This window comes from Trichechus manatus, unplaced genomic scaffold (assembly GCF_000243295.1).
Source record: "Trichechus manatus latirostris isolate Lorelei unplaced genomic scaffold, TriManLat1.0 scaffold00002, whole genome shotgun sequence".
NCBI lineage: Eukaryota > Metazoa > Chordata > Mammalia > Sirenia > Trichechidae > Trichechus > Trichechus manatus.
This window is the reverse complement of record NW_004443938.1, coordinates 38,021,555-38,039,089: the sequence shown is the minus strand read 5'-3', so window position 1 is coordinate 38,039,089 and position 17,535 is coordinate 38,021,555. Positions and strand designations below refer to the sequence as shown.

At 36.7% G+C, this 17,535-nt stretch overlaps 1 protein-coding gene across 11 annotated transcripts in view; it reads right to left on the bottom strand.

The window, feature by feature from the left end:
- Positions 1-17,535, bottom strand: part of AHI1 (Abelson helper integration site 1) — a 225,809-nt gene that overhangs the window by 167,491 nt on the left and 40,783 nt on the right. For all 11 annotated transcript variants that reach the window (XR_002823803.1, XM_023729901.1, XM_023729897.1 and 8 more), the window contains 3 exons: positions 16,399-16,551; positions 13,012-13,144; positions 3,285-3,408 (listed from right to left, as the gene is read on the bottom strand). Coding sequence is in view for 10 of the 11 variants with exons in the window: in XM_023729901.1 (XP_023585669.1) it covers positions 3,285-3,408; positions 13,012-13,144; positions 16,399-16,551 (410 nt within the window). In the remaining variant the exon portion in view is untranslated. The remainder of the gene's footprint in view (positions 1-3,284; positions 3,409-13,011; positions 13,145-16,398; positions 16,552-17,535) is intronic.

The window sequence follows — 17,535 nt, the reverse complement described above, 5'->3', positions numbered from 1 at the left end:
TGTTCCTGGTTCTAGCAACAATGCTTCACTGTTTACTCAGTTAAGGCTTTGAGATTCGTATTTTTATGATGTAAGGTGTCTTAATATAAATTTCAAAGCTACATAAGAAAAATGTAAACTTACTATATTATACTGTATACTATAATGGGTATGTTTAATGGGGAAATCAAGGTGGCTTCAAGAAATAATAAAATCTGAGCTGGGTTTAAAAAGATGACCAGGAACATACTATAGCTCAAAAAAGGCACTTAATAAATGTTGAATGAATGAGTTAGACAGAAAGAGTAGGAAAACCATAGAAGAGTAGGTAAAAAGGCATGGAGATGCTAAAGAAGGTAGGATGCTAAAAGGTATTTCAAAAGATTGTGTGGGAGAGGAAAGGGTACCAGGGAAGTGCAAAGGAGAATGGCGTAAGGCCAATGAGGGCCATGTCTGTTCGGTCATGCTAAGGAACTGGGGCGCTTTGCAACGGACAATGGGTAATTAAATTATTTTAAAATCAAATCATTATGAAAGATGGTTTTGGAAAGATAATTTTGGCATAGCAGAGAGGGAGGAGGTAGAGATTAAAGACTGGGAAAGGTTAGTAGCAACAGTTTTAGCAAGAGACAATAAGGGTCTGGATTAAGGCAACAGCAGTGAGGATAGAGAAAATGTGATAGAATGGTGAGCCTTCTAGGAGGAAGACTTGACAGGCTTTAGAGCTAGTCAGATGTGGGAAGGAATGATGGGAAACCAGGAAGAGATGGATACTACTCTCAGTTCCTAGCTTGGGAGACAGAGTAGATTAGAATGACATTACAAATACACATATGCACACACACAAATATGTGAATTATAAGAGGACTAAAGGAGGAAAAAATGAAGTCTAGGGAGGTGAGTAAGTTAGATTTTAGATTTGAGGTGCCACTGAGCTATGTGGGTGGAAATATGTAACAGAAAAGCAAATTCAGTAAAGAGGTGGGAACTAGAAATAATTGAGATTCAAAATCTGGGAAGAAGATTAAGAGAAACTAGGAGAAGCATAAAAATCCAGGAGACAACTATGAAGTACAGAATTCTGTGGATCAATATTCATGGAGAACAGGCAGAAGAAAAGAAAGTAGGGGGAGAGAATAATATTAGGATTGGTCCCAGTCATAGGAGGAAAACAAGGAAATTCATGATAATGAAAATTATGAATTGAAAAACTGTTAAGACGGCAAAAATCGATTACCGCAATGAAAGCAGAGTTAAGAACTAAAACTGGTCAATTAATCTGAAAATGAGCAAGAAACTGCTGACTTCTTAAAGAAGTTTGTACAGTACGGTGGGAGTAAAAGCCTGACTCACTGGATAGAAGTAGAGACAATGTGTACAGAATGCTCCTGACGGTGTAGAAAGGAAAAAAACACGGTCATCTGAAAGGCAGGAAAACTTGAAAAAAAGGTTTTTAAAGATAAGGAGATTTGAGTATGTTTCTAAGATGAAGGGGGAAAGCCACAATAAAGATACATATTAAAGAGGTAAGAGGGGTAGGAAACAATAGATGGCACAGAGTACACCCATACCTCTTTATGAAGAGAAGTAGACAGAGATAAAGGTGAGTGAACTTAAAGACAGTAGGAGGAAAATATAGGAAGTCCACATCTGGCTAATTTACACAAAAGTAGCAATCTAATGAAAGTGGGAAGACTGGCATTTAGTATAGAGGACTTGACGAATGGTAAGGTTTGGATCTGCTGCCAGAGGAATGAGAAAAGGGAACTGACTAAAGGTAAGCAAATGGAATGCACAGCACGGGAGAGCTCTGGTGACCTAAGCCTTACAAATTCATAGTCAGGCCATGTATTTTTCACCAGCATTACCTAGCATCCTTCAGAATGGTTGTGCTGGAAGAAAAAACCAAGTAGACAGGCTCTCGAGGGTTTTGTTTACAGCTAACAACAATAATAGTAGGTTCCCAGCTGGACAGACAGGAAGGTAGACTGTCACTAATTGCCATCGTTTTCATTTAAATAAAAACTAAATAGCAACGATAACATCTTGATCAACCAGACATTTTATAAGGAGAAAGTCGCTGATAAAATGAGTAGAAGAGGTCCAGAGACTAGAAGTCTTCATGTGTCAAAGAGCAAGAAGCAGAGGAAGTAAGCTAAATGAGAGTGAAGTTAGAGAGGATCTCCAACTGCTCTAAGTGTCAGTTTCCTACTCTGTAGAGAGAATAATGTTTATCTACCTAGAGTTCTTAGAATCAAATTAAGTGGCAAATATAAAAAACCCTACTGCCGTCAAGACAGATTCTGACTCACAGTGACCCTTTAGGACAGAGTACAACTGTCCCATAGGGTTTCCAAGACTGTAAATATTTTGGAAGCAGACTGCCACATCTTTCTCCCGCAGACAGGCTGGTGGGTTGGAACTGCCGACCTTTTGGTTAGCAGCCAAACACGTTAACCACTGCACCACCATTGCTCCTGGCAAATATGAAATATAAAAGTATCTTAAAAAACTGTCTACAGTATTTTTAGAAAACATAAAAGGGAGAAAAAGCAGCTAAAAAAGTGTAAATAAAACTTTAAAAGACAACTTTTCAAATGTTTTATTGTGATACTTATTAAATTAAAAGGGACTAACTTATTTTAAGACTACCATTCTGAAAAATGCAAATATCCACCAATCTATAAAGCTCTGAAAACCTAAGATGCATAATCATTATTTACCCTACGGTGATGTACTCAACAACACTGTGTTCTAGCTCTGCATCAAGACAGCAGTGAAGGCACAATTCGTGCCACCAAAGAGCTTACGATCTAGGAAAAAAAACCTCAGTTGTTTAACAACCTCTTCACAAGTATTAATAAAGCAGTTTACATAACAAGAATTTACAGACACCAAGGACTAGAAATGTTATATATCAACCAGCTGCCATCAAGTCAATTCTGACACACAGCAACCATACAGGACAGAGTAGAACTGCCCCACAGGGCTTCCAAGGAGCGGCTGGTAGATTCGAACAGTTGACCTCTTTTGGGTAGCAGCCAAAGGCTTAACCACTGCACCACCAGTGCTCCTGTTATATTACATATATAAAATACATTTAAGAAAAGTGTCTTCAAGAAAAAAGTCTTCACAACTACTTATGTAATCAGTCAGTCTGAATGATGCATAGACAATGCCTTGATAGGTACAACATGGCAAAAGTGTAAGAACAGTTACAGCACGCTCAATTTATCTTCTCTTTGTTTTTCCTGATCATAGACAGGAATAAGTACACACAATAAGTACTTCTCAAGTATACCAACCTGGCAGTTCCATCAGACGATGCAGTAAGGATATAGCGATCATCATTCGACCAGCAAAGATCATAAATGATATTGAGATGGCCACACAATTCTCTCATGAATCGTCCAGAAGGTACTTCGTATACTAATGAAAATATTTAGAAATTAGTAGGTTTCCAGACAAAGAATTCTTAATCCAGCAATACACAAATTCTTTATTATAGTAACTTGGGCATAAGGTAAGCACTGTCTATAAGAAAATCATCATCAAAGATATTGCAGTGCAAACAAAATTTCAGAATCTATGCAAAAATCGTTTTTCACGCATTTTGGATGTAAGAATCTGCACACGCAAAATTTTATAATATGCTATAATAAAAAATTATTCTCATCTGTTCAAAGCAATCCTCCTAAAACTCTCTGATATTCAAGTTACTAATCAAACAATAAATAACATATTTAAATTGCTATTAAGTTCAAATATTCTGCAACTTGGGCTTTTCACATAGCCTTCATGAGTAAGACACAGTGAAACCTGTGAGCTGGAACTCGACAGGACTGCAGTGTTTCTCGGGGTCCCCAGTTTCCTGCCTTTGACAGGGTGCAGTCTCACCACTGTTCTATTACTTGTTTTAGTGGAAAGTATTTGAGTTTTCCTTCTCTGACGGGTTTCTGCCTTACACAGGTTACAGCTTTTGCCAAGTATTACTGTAGTATTTTACCTGAAAATCAATTAAATTTCAATCAAGATTTTTAATTATGTGAAGTAATGAGAAATTTAAACTGTAGTACTGCCAAGAGAAAGATCTAATATTGAAATTATAGGTATAATAAGTGAATTAACAGAGATACAATCTGATAAACAAAGTACTATGATATTAAACCAAAAAAACCATACCCCTTGCCATCAAGTCGATTCCGACTCACAGCGACCCTACAGGACAGAGTAGAACTGCCCCACAGGGTTTCCAAGGAGTGCCTGGTGGATTCAAACTGCCGACCTTTTGGCTAGCAGCTGTAGCTCTTAACCACTACGCCAGCTGGGCCCCACTATGATATTACTCAGTGTTATATATAATGAAAGCTTCTAAGAGTATCACTTAACACAGAACTACAAAGTTTCCAAGTCTCTACTCCCACCTAGTGGTAAAATTATTTTTCCTTTAAAATTCTAAACTTTCTAGAAGCACTTCCAGATAGCAATTAAGGACTTTTGGAAATCTGTTGTAAATGCCTGTATTAAAAAAGAAGAAATATCTCAAACCCTTTTCCTACCTTTCAACTTTAAGATACTAGGAAAAACAAAACAAAATAAATCCAAATCCAGCAGAAGAAATAATAAGATTAGAGTGAAATGAGAGATACAGAGAGAAAATAAAATAAATTTTTAAAGATATCAACACAACTGACAAACCTATAGCTAGACTGACCAAGGAAAAAAAATAGAGAAGAATCAAATTATGAACACCAGGAATGAAAGAGTAGACATCACTAACAACACTACCAAAATAAAAAGGATTGTAAGGGACTATTATGAACAGTAAGGTGCCCTGGTGGCGTTGTGCTTAAGCACTTGGCTGCTAACCAAAAGGTCAGTGGTTTGAACCCACCAGCCGCTCCATAGGAGAAAGATATAGCAGTCTGCCTCTGCAAAGACTCGAGCCTTGGAAATGCTATGGGGAAGTTCTACTCTGTCCTATAAGGTTGCTTAAAGTCGGAATTGACATGACGGCAATAGGTTTGATTTTTGGTTTTGGTATTATGAACAACTGTATGCCAACAAATTAGATAGCCTAGACGAAATGGACAAATTCCTAGAAAGACATTAACTACCAAAAGTGACTCAAGAAGAAATATAAAATCTAAACAGACCTATGACAAGAAACTAAATTACTAATAACAAAAAATTCCCAAGACAGCCCAGGCCAGATGGATTCAATCCTTTACGAATACTTCCAAAAAATGCAGAAGGGAAGGGGAAAACCCTGGTGGCGTAGTGGTTAAGAGCTACGGCTGCTAACCAAAAGGTCGGCAGTTTGAATCCACCAGACACTCCTTGGCAACTCTACAAGGCAGTTCTACTCTGTCCCATAGGGTCGCTGTGAGTCGGAAACACTTCCCAATTCATTCCGTCAGGCTGGTATCACCCTGATACCCAAATGAAACCAAGACACCACACAAAAAAGGAAATTACAAATCAATATCCCTTATAAATGTAGATGCAAAAATTTTCAACAAAATCCTAGCAAACTGAATTCAGCAACATATAAAATACATACACTATGACCAAATAGGATTTATCTCAGGAATGCAAGGTTGGTTCAACATATAAAAATCAGTCAATGTAATCCATCATATTAATAGAATAAAGGACAAAAAAAACCACACGATCATTTCAATAGATGCAGAAAGAGTTATTTGATCAAATACAACACCCTTTCATGATTAAAACCATTGCTGAAGAGTCAACTCCAACTCACAGCGACCCTGCAGCACACAGCAGCATTGCCCCATAGGGTTTTGAAGGCTATCAGTCTTCAAGGAAGCTAACTGCCACATCTTTCTCCTGCAGAGTGGCTAGGTTCGAACTGCTGACCTCTGGTTAACAGCCAAGTGCTTAACCACTGCGCCACCAAGGCCCCTTTCATGATAAAAAACACTGAAAAAGTAAAAATACAAAGGGATCTAAGCCTGACAAAGGCCATCTACAGAAAGTTTACAGCTATCATTACTCTTAATGGTGAAAGAATGAAAGCCTTCTTCCTAAAATCAGCCATAAGACAAGGATGTACATTCTCACTACTTCTATTCAATCCTGTGCTGGAGGTTGTAGCCAGGGAAATTAGGCAAGAAAAGTAAGCAAAAGATACCCAGATTGGAAAAAAGTAAGTATCTTGATTTGCAGGTGACATGACTTTGTGTACAGAAAAGTCCAAGGAATCAACAAAATAACTGGTTATAACTAATAACTGAGTTCAGCAAGGTTGCAATATACAAGGTAAGTGTATAAAAATCTATTTCTATAGCTTAACAATGAACATTCAGAAAATGAAATCCAAAAAAAAAACCATCTAAAATAGCATTAATAAGAATAAAATACTTAAAATAAATTTAATGAAAGAGGTAAAAGAATTGTACACTGGAAACCATAAAACATCACTGAAAGAATATTAAAGATAAATGGAACATAGAACATCCTATATGTTCCCTGTAAGTTTGCATTAGAAGACTTGATATTGTTAAGATGGTAATACTTCTCAAACTGATCTACAGATTCAACACAATCCCTATCAAAATTCCAGTTACATTTTAATTTTTTTTCCAGAAATGGACAAGGCGATCCTAAAGTTCATATGGAAATGTAAGGGACCCAGAATAGCCAAAACAATCTTGAAAAAGAAGAACAAAGTCAGACAACTCACATTTCCCATTTCCAAAACTTACTACAAAACTACAGTTAATAAGACAGTAACAGTGTAATGCTGACATAAGGATCACTGGAATAAAATTAAGAGTTCAGATATAAACCCTTACATTTATGGACAACTGATTTTCAACAAGGATCTAAGACAATTAAATGTGGAAAAAATAGTGATGGGACAACTGGCTATCCATACGTAATAGAAAAAAGTTGGAATCTTACCTCACATCACATACAAAAATTAACTCAAAATGGGCAGAACTGCCCCATAGGGTTTCCAAGGCTATAAATCTTCATGGAAATAGACTGTCACATCTGTCTCCTGTGGAGCAGCTGGTGGGTTTGAACCACCGACCTTTTGGTTAGCAGCAGAGTGCTTAACAATTGCACCACCAGGACTCCTTAACAGCTAAAACTATAAAACTTTTAGAAGAAAACATAAGAGTAAATCATCATAAGCTGATTAAACACTTTCTTAGATATGACACCAAAAGCACAAGAAACAAAAAATAAACTGGACCTCATCAAAACAAAAAAGTTTTGTGCTACAAAGGACATCATCAAAAAATTGTTAAGGACAACCACTAATTGAAGAAAATATTTTCAAATCATCTATCTAATAAGGGACTTGTATCCAGAGAACAGAAAAACTCTTACAAGTAAACAAAAGATAAGTAATCCCATTAAAAATCAAATAATACTTCAGGGAAGATAAACAAATGATACAAAAAAGATGCTCAACATCATCTGTCACTAGGAAAATGCAAACCAAAATCACAATAAGATACTACCTGACACCTACTAACATGGCTCCAATAAAAAAGACAATAACAAGTTTGACAAGGATGTGGAGAAACTGGAACCCTCATACACTGCTGGTGGAATTATAAATTGTCACAGCCGCTTCAGAAAAAGAGCCTGGCAGTTCCTCAAAATGCTAAATATAAAAGTACTATAGATGCAGAAATTCAACTGCTAGGCATATACCCAAGAGAACTGAAGACATATGTCCACAGAAAAACTTCTACACATTTATTTATAGCTGCATTACTCACAATAGTCCCAAAGTGGAACTAACACAAATGTCTATCAACTGATGAATGATCAACAAAATTTGGCAATCCACACAAGGGAATATTATTCAGCAACAGAAAGGAAGGTACTGATACACGCTACAACATGGATTAACCCTGAAAGCATGCTGAGTGAAAGAAGCCAAAAACAAAAGACCGCACACTATATGATTCCTTTTATGTGAAATGGTCAAAATAAGCAAATCCACAGGAGACATGAAGTAGATTTGTAGCTGCCCGGGGTTGGAGAGAGAGGGGAATAGGGAGTGATTGGTAATTGGCATGGCATTTCTTTTTTGAGGTGATGAAAATGTTCTAAAATTAGACAGTGGTGATGGTTGCACAACTCTATGAATATACTAAGAATATAAGAAGAAAAGTAGAATTGTTACTCATAGATGTTTTATCTCATTTAAACACTAAGTAGTAATAATTACAACAATCAATTCTACAGTCTGTGAATGTTCAGCTTAATAATAATAGTGAAGTGGGACACCAAAGATACTATCAATATATTCGGTATCTATGTTTCCATGTCTTGGATTTTTTTTTTCCATTTTAATTGTATCAGATATATTTAACTTGCCTCTCTGAGCCGTTATTACCTGCAAAGCTAAAAGCTTCAACATGCCAAATGCACTGGAATAATGTCATAAAGCAGTATATGAATCATACCATTTAATTTTCAAATCCCCAAACAATATTCATTTTACCATCCTCCTTATTAATTAACCATTCCCATTATCAATGGTTAAAATGTCCGCAAGCAATTCAAAGTAATTTTGCCATCAGCCTAAGCCAATGTATACTTGGGAAGGTAGATTTGCTACCAAAAGGGACAGCATCAAAGTGATTTTAGTGCAATCCTTTTTTTAACACTAGTAATCAGGTAACACTAGTAACTTTATTGGACAGCCACCTAGCAAGTTTCACGAGCTTATATTCTCTTTTACTGTTTGAGATTTAATTCGTAAGTATATCTAAATCTGTTTAACATTTTCCCCCACGTGTCTGTCAGTTTGTCGTACTGTGGGGGCTTGCGTGTTGCTATGATGCTGGAAGCTATGCCACCAGTATTCAGATATCAGCAGGGTCACCCATGTCAAAAAGGTTTCAGCTGGGCTTCCAGACTAAGACAGATTAAGAAGAAGGACCCGGTAGTCTACTTCTAAAAAGAATTAGCCACTGAAAATCTTACGAACAGCAGTGGAATATTGTCTGATATAGTGTCAGAAGATGAGCTTCCAGGTTGGAAGGCACTCAAAAGACAAATAGGGAAGAGCTGCCTCCTCAAAGCAGAGTTGACCTTAATGACGTGGATGGAGTCAAGATTTCGGGACCTTCGTTTGCTGATGTGGCACGACTCAAAATGAGAAGAAACAGCTGCAAATATTCATTAATAACTGGAATGTGGAACGTACGAAGTATGAATCTACGAAAATCGGAAACTGTCAAAAATGAAACGGAATGCATAAACATCGATATCCTAGGCATTAGTGAGCTGAAATGGACTGGTATTGGCCATTTTGAATAGGACAATCATATCTACTATGCCAGGAATGACAACTTGAAGAGGAACGGTGTTGCATTCATCGTCAAAAAGAACATTTCAAGATCTATCCTGAAGTACAACACTATCAGTGATAGGATAATACCCACATGCCTATAAGGAAGATCAGTTAATAGGACTAGTATTCAAATTTATGCACCAATCACTAAGGCCAAAGATGAAGAAATTGAAGATTTTCACCAGCTTCTACAGTATGAAATTGATCGAATATGCAATCAGGATGCATTGATAACTACTGATGATTAGAATGCAAAAGTTGGAAACAAAGAAGGAACGATCAGTAGTTGGAAAATATGGCCTTGGTGATAGAAACAATGCTGCAGATCGCATGACAGAATTTTGCAAGACCAACGACTTCTTCATTGCAAATACCTTTTCTCACCAGCATAAACGGGATTATACACATGGACCTCATCAGATGGAATACACAGGAATCCGATTGACTACATCTGTGGAAAGAGACTATGGAAAAGTTCAATATTATCAGTCAGAACAAGGCCAGGAACCAACTGCAGAACAGACCATCCATTACTCATATACAAGTTCAAGCTGAAACTGAAGAAAATGAGAACAAGTCCACGAGAGTCAAAGTACGACCCTGAGTATATCCCGCATGAATTTAGAGACCATCTCAAAAATAGATTTGACGTGTTGAACACTAGTGACTGAAGACCAGACGAGCTGTGGAATGACATCAAGGACATCACACATGAAGAAAGCAAGAGGTCATTAAAAAGACAGGAAAGAAAGAAAAGACCAAAATGGATGTCAGAAGAGACTCTGAAACTTGAACGTTGAGTAGCTAAAGCAAAAGGAAGAAGTGATGAAGAACTTAAGGGTGGCTTGAGAAAACAAAGTGAAGTATTATAATGACATGTGCAAAGAGCTGGAGATAGAAAACCAAAACAGAAGAACAGGCTCCGCATTTCTCAAGCTGAAAGAACTGAAGAAAAAATTCAAGCCTCGAGTTGCAATACTGAAGGATTCTACAGGGAAAATACTAAACGATGCAGGAAGCATCAAAAGAAGATGGAACGAATACACAGAGTCACTAAACCAAAAAGAACTGTTCAACGTTCAGCCATTTCAAGAGGTAACATATGATTAGGAACTGATGGCACTGAAGGAAGAAGTCTAAGCTGCACTGAAGGCATTAGCAAAAAACAAGGCTCTGGGAACTGACGGACTATCAATTGAGATGTTTCAACAAACGGATGCAGTGCTGAAACGGCTCACTCAACTATGCCAAGAAATTTGGAAGACAACTACCTGGCCAACTGACTGGAAGAGATCCGTATTTACACCTATACCCAAGAAAGGTGACCCAATCGAATGCAGAAATTATCGAACAATATTATTAATATCACGTGAAAGTAAACTTTTGCTGAAGATCATTCAAAAGTGGCTGCAGCAGGATATAGACAGGGAACTGCCAGAAATTCAAGCCAGATTCAGAAGAGGATGTGGAACCAGGGATATCATTGCTGATGTCAGATGATCCTGGATGAAAGCAGAGAATACCAGAAAGACGTTTACCAGTGTACTGACTATGCAAAGGCATTTGACTGTGTGGATCATAACATATTAAGGATAACACTGCAAAGAACAGGAATTCCAAAACACTTAACTGTGCTCATGTGGAAACTATACACAGACCAAGAGGCAGTTGTTTAGACAGAACAAGGGGATACTGCGTGATTTAAAGTCAGGAAAGGTGTGTGTCAGGGTTGTATCCTTTCACCATACTTATTCAATCTGTATACTGAGCAAATAATCTGAGAAGCTGGACTATATGAAGGACTGGAGGAAGACTCATTAACTATCTGCAATATGCAGATGATATCCTTGCTTGCTGAAAGTGAAGAGGACTTGAAGCACTTACTGATGAAGATCAAAGACCACAGCCTTCACTATGGATTACACTACACCTCAACATAAAGAAAACAAAAATCCTCACAACTGGACTAATAAGCAACATCATGATAAATGGAGAAAAGACTGAAGTTGTCAAGGATTTCATTTTACTTGGATCCACAATCAACACCCATGGAAGCTGCAGTCAAGAAATCAAAAGACACACTGCATTGAGCAAATCTGCTGCAAAAGACCTCTTTAAAAGTGTTGAAAAGCAAAGATGTCACCTTGAAGACTAAGATGCACCTGACCCAAGACCTGGTATTTTCAATCACATCATATGTATGTGAAAGCTGAACAATGAATAAGGAAGACGGAAGAACTGACACCTTTGAATTGTGGTTCTGGCAAAGAATACTGAATATACCATGGACTGCCAAAAGAATGAACAAATCTATCTTGGAAGAAGTACAACCAGAATGTTCCTTAGAAGCAAGGATGGTGAGACTACATCTCACATACTTTGGACATGTTATCAGGAGGGACCAGTCCCTGGAGAAGGACATCACGCTTAGTAAAGCAGAGGGTCAGCGAAAAAGAGGAAGACCCTCAATGAGATGGACTGACACAGTGGCTGCAACAATGGGCTCAAGCATAACGACGATTGTGGGCATAGTGCAGGACCGGAAGTGTTTCATTCTGTTGTACATACGGTCGCTATGACTCAGAACCGACTCAACAGCACTTAGCAACAACAATATCAATTTACCATTTTGAACAAGCTTATTTTTCTTGAGCATAAAGTAACGCGTGTTTATCACAGAAAATCTGGAAAACATATAAAACAGAACGAAAATAATTTTTCCACCGCCCAAAAGAAAAATACCACTATCAATGTTTTAGGGTATATTTCCTAAGAAACTTTTTTTCCCCTATGCATAGTTTTTGGTAAATTTTTTCAATAGTATAGTTGTAATCAAACTACTACACATTCTTTTTTTTTTTTTTTAAAGCTACCATTACTTCATTAGAAGAATATTTACTAAACACCAATCAAGTAAGTTATGAGTTCCCAGTGAAATTCATAAGTGAATTAGCCAAAGAATAACAAACTGTCTGAAGCTTAGGAAAGTTCAACACAATTGCTTGCTCAGGTCAGATGTCAGTGAGGATCTGGCTATTTCTTTGGAGCTGAGCTGGTTTTCATTACTGAGCAACAAGTAAGGGTGAGTATTTAATGTTTCTAACTAATGCTTCTAAGTATGTTAACACACACTTAAAAAAAAAAAAAAAGAGAACCTCTAAAGTTACAGAAACAATTCTTCTTTTCAACATGGTTTCCTATACTTTTTAAAGGCAAGTTGAGAGAGGGGGTTTTTGGTCTCTCTGCTGACTTCCTTAATCATAGTGAGAAGTCTTCATCTACATACTCTCGGGGCAATACATTCGTGCTCTGGTACATAACAAATTTTTGGGTTTTCATAATTCAAATTATCACTGATACCAACTAACCACATTAGACTAATAATCCCCATTTGTTAATCCTTCTCATCTCTCAATTTCTATATTTAACATAGAAACGCTTACATACAATGCTCCATCATGTTTTAAAAATAAATTTACTACCCTTCATTTGATCATTCTTGCTATTTCGGAAAAAATATTATACAGACAAATATAACATTATTATAAAAGAACTCTTATTTTACTTGAAGAAATCTATTTTCCTTAATTTAGCAGTACTAGGGATGACTCAAGCTAAAATTTCAACAAACTTTAAAAACCAAACAGCGTACAACAATCAGATTAACAGATAGGATTGCTACTCACAAATAATTGGATATCCATCCCTGCTGGCACAGGCTGCTGCTAATATTCTTCCATTATGGGAGAAAGCAAGACAAAAACATCCTCGTTCTCCTGCATTTAGTGAAAAGAGGTGCTTGTTTGGGATACGGCAAGCCTACAAAACACACATTTTAAAAATATCAATAGGAAACGTTAAAATGCAAAGGCTAGTTGTTAATTTCAATTCCTATAAGTGGCTTTTCCAAAAAGTCCCTTCACTGTGATGCAGAGGAAGAGAAAATCAAGTAAGGAGAATGTAGACAAACCATAGTTAATTACTTTCTAAACAAAGAATCAGTTCTCCATAAAATTAAGCGAATTTGTACTCTAGGTCGAAATGGTACTCTTAATTCACCTAAAATATGACTAGAAAAATGATCTGAATATTTGATACTCTAAAGCTGTCACTGCCACACTGCTTTTATAAAGCCACTAAAAAAAAGGCTTGTCACATCCCTTTTCCTTGACAGCAACTAAAAACTCATTTTTGCGAAGGCTACAAACTGCTCTAAGACCATAAACACCCTATAGGGCCACTACAACTTAAGTTCACCACGTGTTCATGCTCATTCTCTCTCTTTATGTCTCAGAATTACCATCCTTCGTACTCTGTACTTGGAAAGTGTACTTTCCAAGTAACCAATCACTTCCTATGGGTTTCTCATTCAGTAATATTTCTTCATAATTTTTATGTTTTCATTACCTGCAACCAGAATAAACTAAATTTTTTCAGGTATTAATATGTCCTGTAGAAAACACTATTTACTTTTATTTATCCTAGTTTTACTTCTTCCTACTTTTAGTGAGTCTCAGTTCCTCTATTCCTTATTATTCAAAAAGCTGAATTAAACATATATTGAACCCTTACTATATGACATGAATGTTGCATGTTATTACTAAAGTCTTTTCATATACTCTTCACAGCAACCCTGTGATGGCCAGTATTAGTTATATACAGCTACATATATTATTATATATCGCTAATAAGGATTATTCAAAGGGTCAAGACCAGCTTAGCAGGCCTAGTCAGAGACTATCAGTTTAAGTGCTTGCTTTCTAGATAGGTATTAGGTTTTTCACAAACGGGGTCAAGATTTAGCAGTACCTCAGGAGGCAGTGATAAGCAGCTACTAAAAGGGTGAAAATTTCAACAGATATTTATTAGGTGCCAGTAAGGTACCAGAGACAACACTACCTATCCTTTTCATCCATTCTCAAATCAGAAGATTTAGAAAGGGGAAAGAACGATAAAAACTAGAGGAAAAGTTAAGAAGTTTAATAACCACTTGGCTGCTGTTTCTGGAGTGTAACTGAGGAAGGCTCTGTGCCCATTCACCTAGGTGAAAACCACTGAAGCCGTCAGTTGTCTTTGTGTTCCCAGGGCTTGGTACTGTGCCCTAGTAAAAACAGGCACTCAATGAAAGCTTAATAATGACCATAAAAGTCCTCAAAATCATGGATGCTTTCCCTTCCCTTACTACCTGTCAGTCACTACATCATGCTGGCTCTTACATCTATCTCTTGCGTTCAACCCTTAGTTTTTATTTCACTACCAATAACCCAAGGTTAGACCCTTATCAGCTCACACATTGATGACCACAACTGTCATCTACTAGTTTTTCCTAGTTCTGATGTATCCTACCTTCAGTACATCCTACATACCTCTGCTAACATCAATTTGTCCTAAAATACGGTTGTTATTACGCTTCTCTCCTACCCCAAATCTTTCCATTATTTCTCACATTCCACACAATCAAATACTAGGCTGCCATTTAAGACACCCCACAATGTAGGCCTAAACTATCATTACCACTTTCTCTCTTAAACAAACTCTAGTTTCCAGCCATCAAAGTTTTTGAGGGCCTGATGAATACAACAGGTCCTTTCCCATTTATTTACAACTTTTCTCTCACATGAAATACCTTTCCTTCTCCCTCTTCACCTACCCAACTTAAAAAAAAAAAAAAAAAGCCCGTTGCCATCGAGTCGATTCTGACTCACAGCGACCCTAATTTAGCCACCCTTTAAAGTCTATCTCAAGCTTCACCAATGTGTTACATTAAATGAACCTTTTCCCACCACTCCAGGTCACCTTCTTTATATCCACAATTCTCAGACTTTTTTCTTTTCAGGATGTTTTAGTCTGAGGACCCCAAAATCTTTTATTTATGTAGTTATACTGTTATTTATCATATTAGAAATGAAAATTGAGAAATTAGAAAAATAATTTAAAAATAACAATAGCTACCATGTTAACATAAGTAACATTTTTATGAATAACCACAAAAATGAAATTATTTTACATTTTTGAAAATGTCTTAAATGTCTGGCTTAATAAAATATAGGTAGATTTTCATGGCTGCTTGCTTCTGCATTCATTTTATTGTGATATCACAAGTCATTCAGCCTCTAGAAAACTCCAGCGTACACTTGTGAAAGAATGAGACTGAGCAAGACAAACAGTATCTTAGAGTTATTATAAAAATAAGTTGACCTTCTGGATCCTCTGAAAGGACCTCAGGGACTCCCAGGGGTTCCCAGACCACACTTTGGGAAGTGCTGATCTACACAACTATTTTTATACCTATCTTTCCTCAAGACTTCTCTGAAACATACTTGAAAGTGAACAACATTGTAACTGCTTTCTTATTATTTCCTCAACTAATAGGGGAAGGTCCCTAAGGGCATAGTCTGTTATTCTCTCCATATTATTAAATTCTGATTAAAATAACTTAAAAACGTACCCGTAAAACTGGCTTCAATAAGAAAGTCAAACGTGATTCAAAACACCGAAACTGGAGAGGTGTAGGAAAATAATCGTTATTATGTATTACACATTTGGATAAACTGCATCTGGTAATGGCACAGATGTATAAAATGAACCACTCCACTCTTTATGGAAGCAAGTAAGAAATATGTAAAATTGAACCAGCAATGCTTCTGGCCACTGTTAAGAAATGCTAACCAGTTAAGAACACTTAAGTAAAAGCTTAAATGCCGCTCAACTTCAGCTGGAAGGATATGCATGTACATATCTCCATTAAAATGTGATTGAGGAAGAAGCCAGGGGCTGTAAAAAAATTTCATAAAATTCATAAACAGTAGTAGACATATCTCTTACAGACACCAACAATCTGTATTTTTTGACTGCTCAGGCCCCCAAACCAAGAGCCTACGATATTGCTTTTATGTGCATGACAGGCATTCTCCATTATTTGTCAAATGAATTAATGAGAAGACTAGATTATGGTTAGGAACAATAATAATCTCAGACTTTTCAGTAGCAAACAGGTTACTCTAGGAGCTGTCAGAGTTTTTAAAGTAAACAAGTAGTTATTTAAATGAAACCAGTATTATCAAAAACTTCACCTGTCCAGGCAATCGTTTCCACTTGACTACTTCCTTTGAATCTTCTAATCCAGGCTCTAAGTCTATCGGACTTGACTCACAGTGACGTTCACAATACACCGGTTTACCTTTTTCTTCCTGAAGAGCTACCATAGACCGGTAAGATGGTCTTATCTAAAAAAGTACCAAAAATAAGAAAGTCCATACAATGTGTTCATCTTTTTCTCCTTTCTAGAAGGTATTGCTTTTTTAAAATATCGAAACAAAACATCAACATGGATATGTTTCCAAACTGTAATCCAGAAAAAATTCTACTTTTATTTGTACATTATTCTAAAATAACAACAACAACAAAAAAAATCAGTTGCCATCAAGTCGATTCCAACTCATGGCAACTCGATGTGAGTCAGAGTAGAGCTGTGCTCCATAAGGTTTTCAATGGCTGTAAGCTTTTGGAAATAGACTGCCAGGACTTTCTTCCAAGCTGCCTCTGGGTAGACTCAAACCACCAACCTCTCAGTTAGCAGCTGACCAGTTAACCATTTGTGAACCCAGGGACGCCTAAAACAAAATACAAGCTGCTTGAAATTACAGTCCTATTGAAAAAAAGGAAACCTTAAAAGTTTAGAGGAAAAAAAAGAACTCCAGTGGTATATGAAATGGTTTCAGTAACTTGTTTTAGCTTCTTCACCAATGCTTACCAGGAGTTATACTGTGGCTCTGGTCTACTATCATATTTCTGGCTCTAAAAATCACAAAACTGACTATCATGAGATCTCCGGCTTTTTAAATTCTCCATTTCTTAAGAATGGATTTAATGTAATTCAATTCAAATCAATGTATATCAAGCCTGTGGTCATAATTTATAATATCAACTACATAATGTGCCACTGAGCTGAAAATCAACGTCTTACTTCATTTTAGGATCAATTGTTGTTAAGATCATTTATAATTTTAATTTATGTGAAACAGCTGTAGAAATATTATTTACTGATCATTTCAATATATTGTGGAAAATGTGCCTTTAAATCAGGGGTCTGCAAACTATGGCACCTGGGCCTGCTGCCTGTTTTTGTAAATAAAGTTTTATTGGAACGTAGCCACACCCAGTCATTTAGTTACATTTGTCTACATACGATGATGTAGCTAGCTATTTCA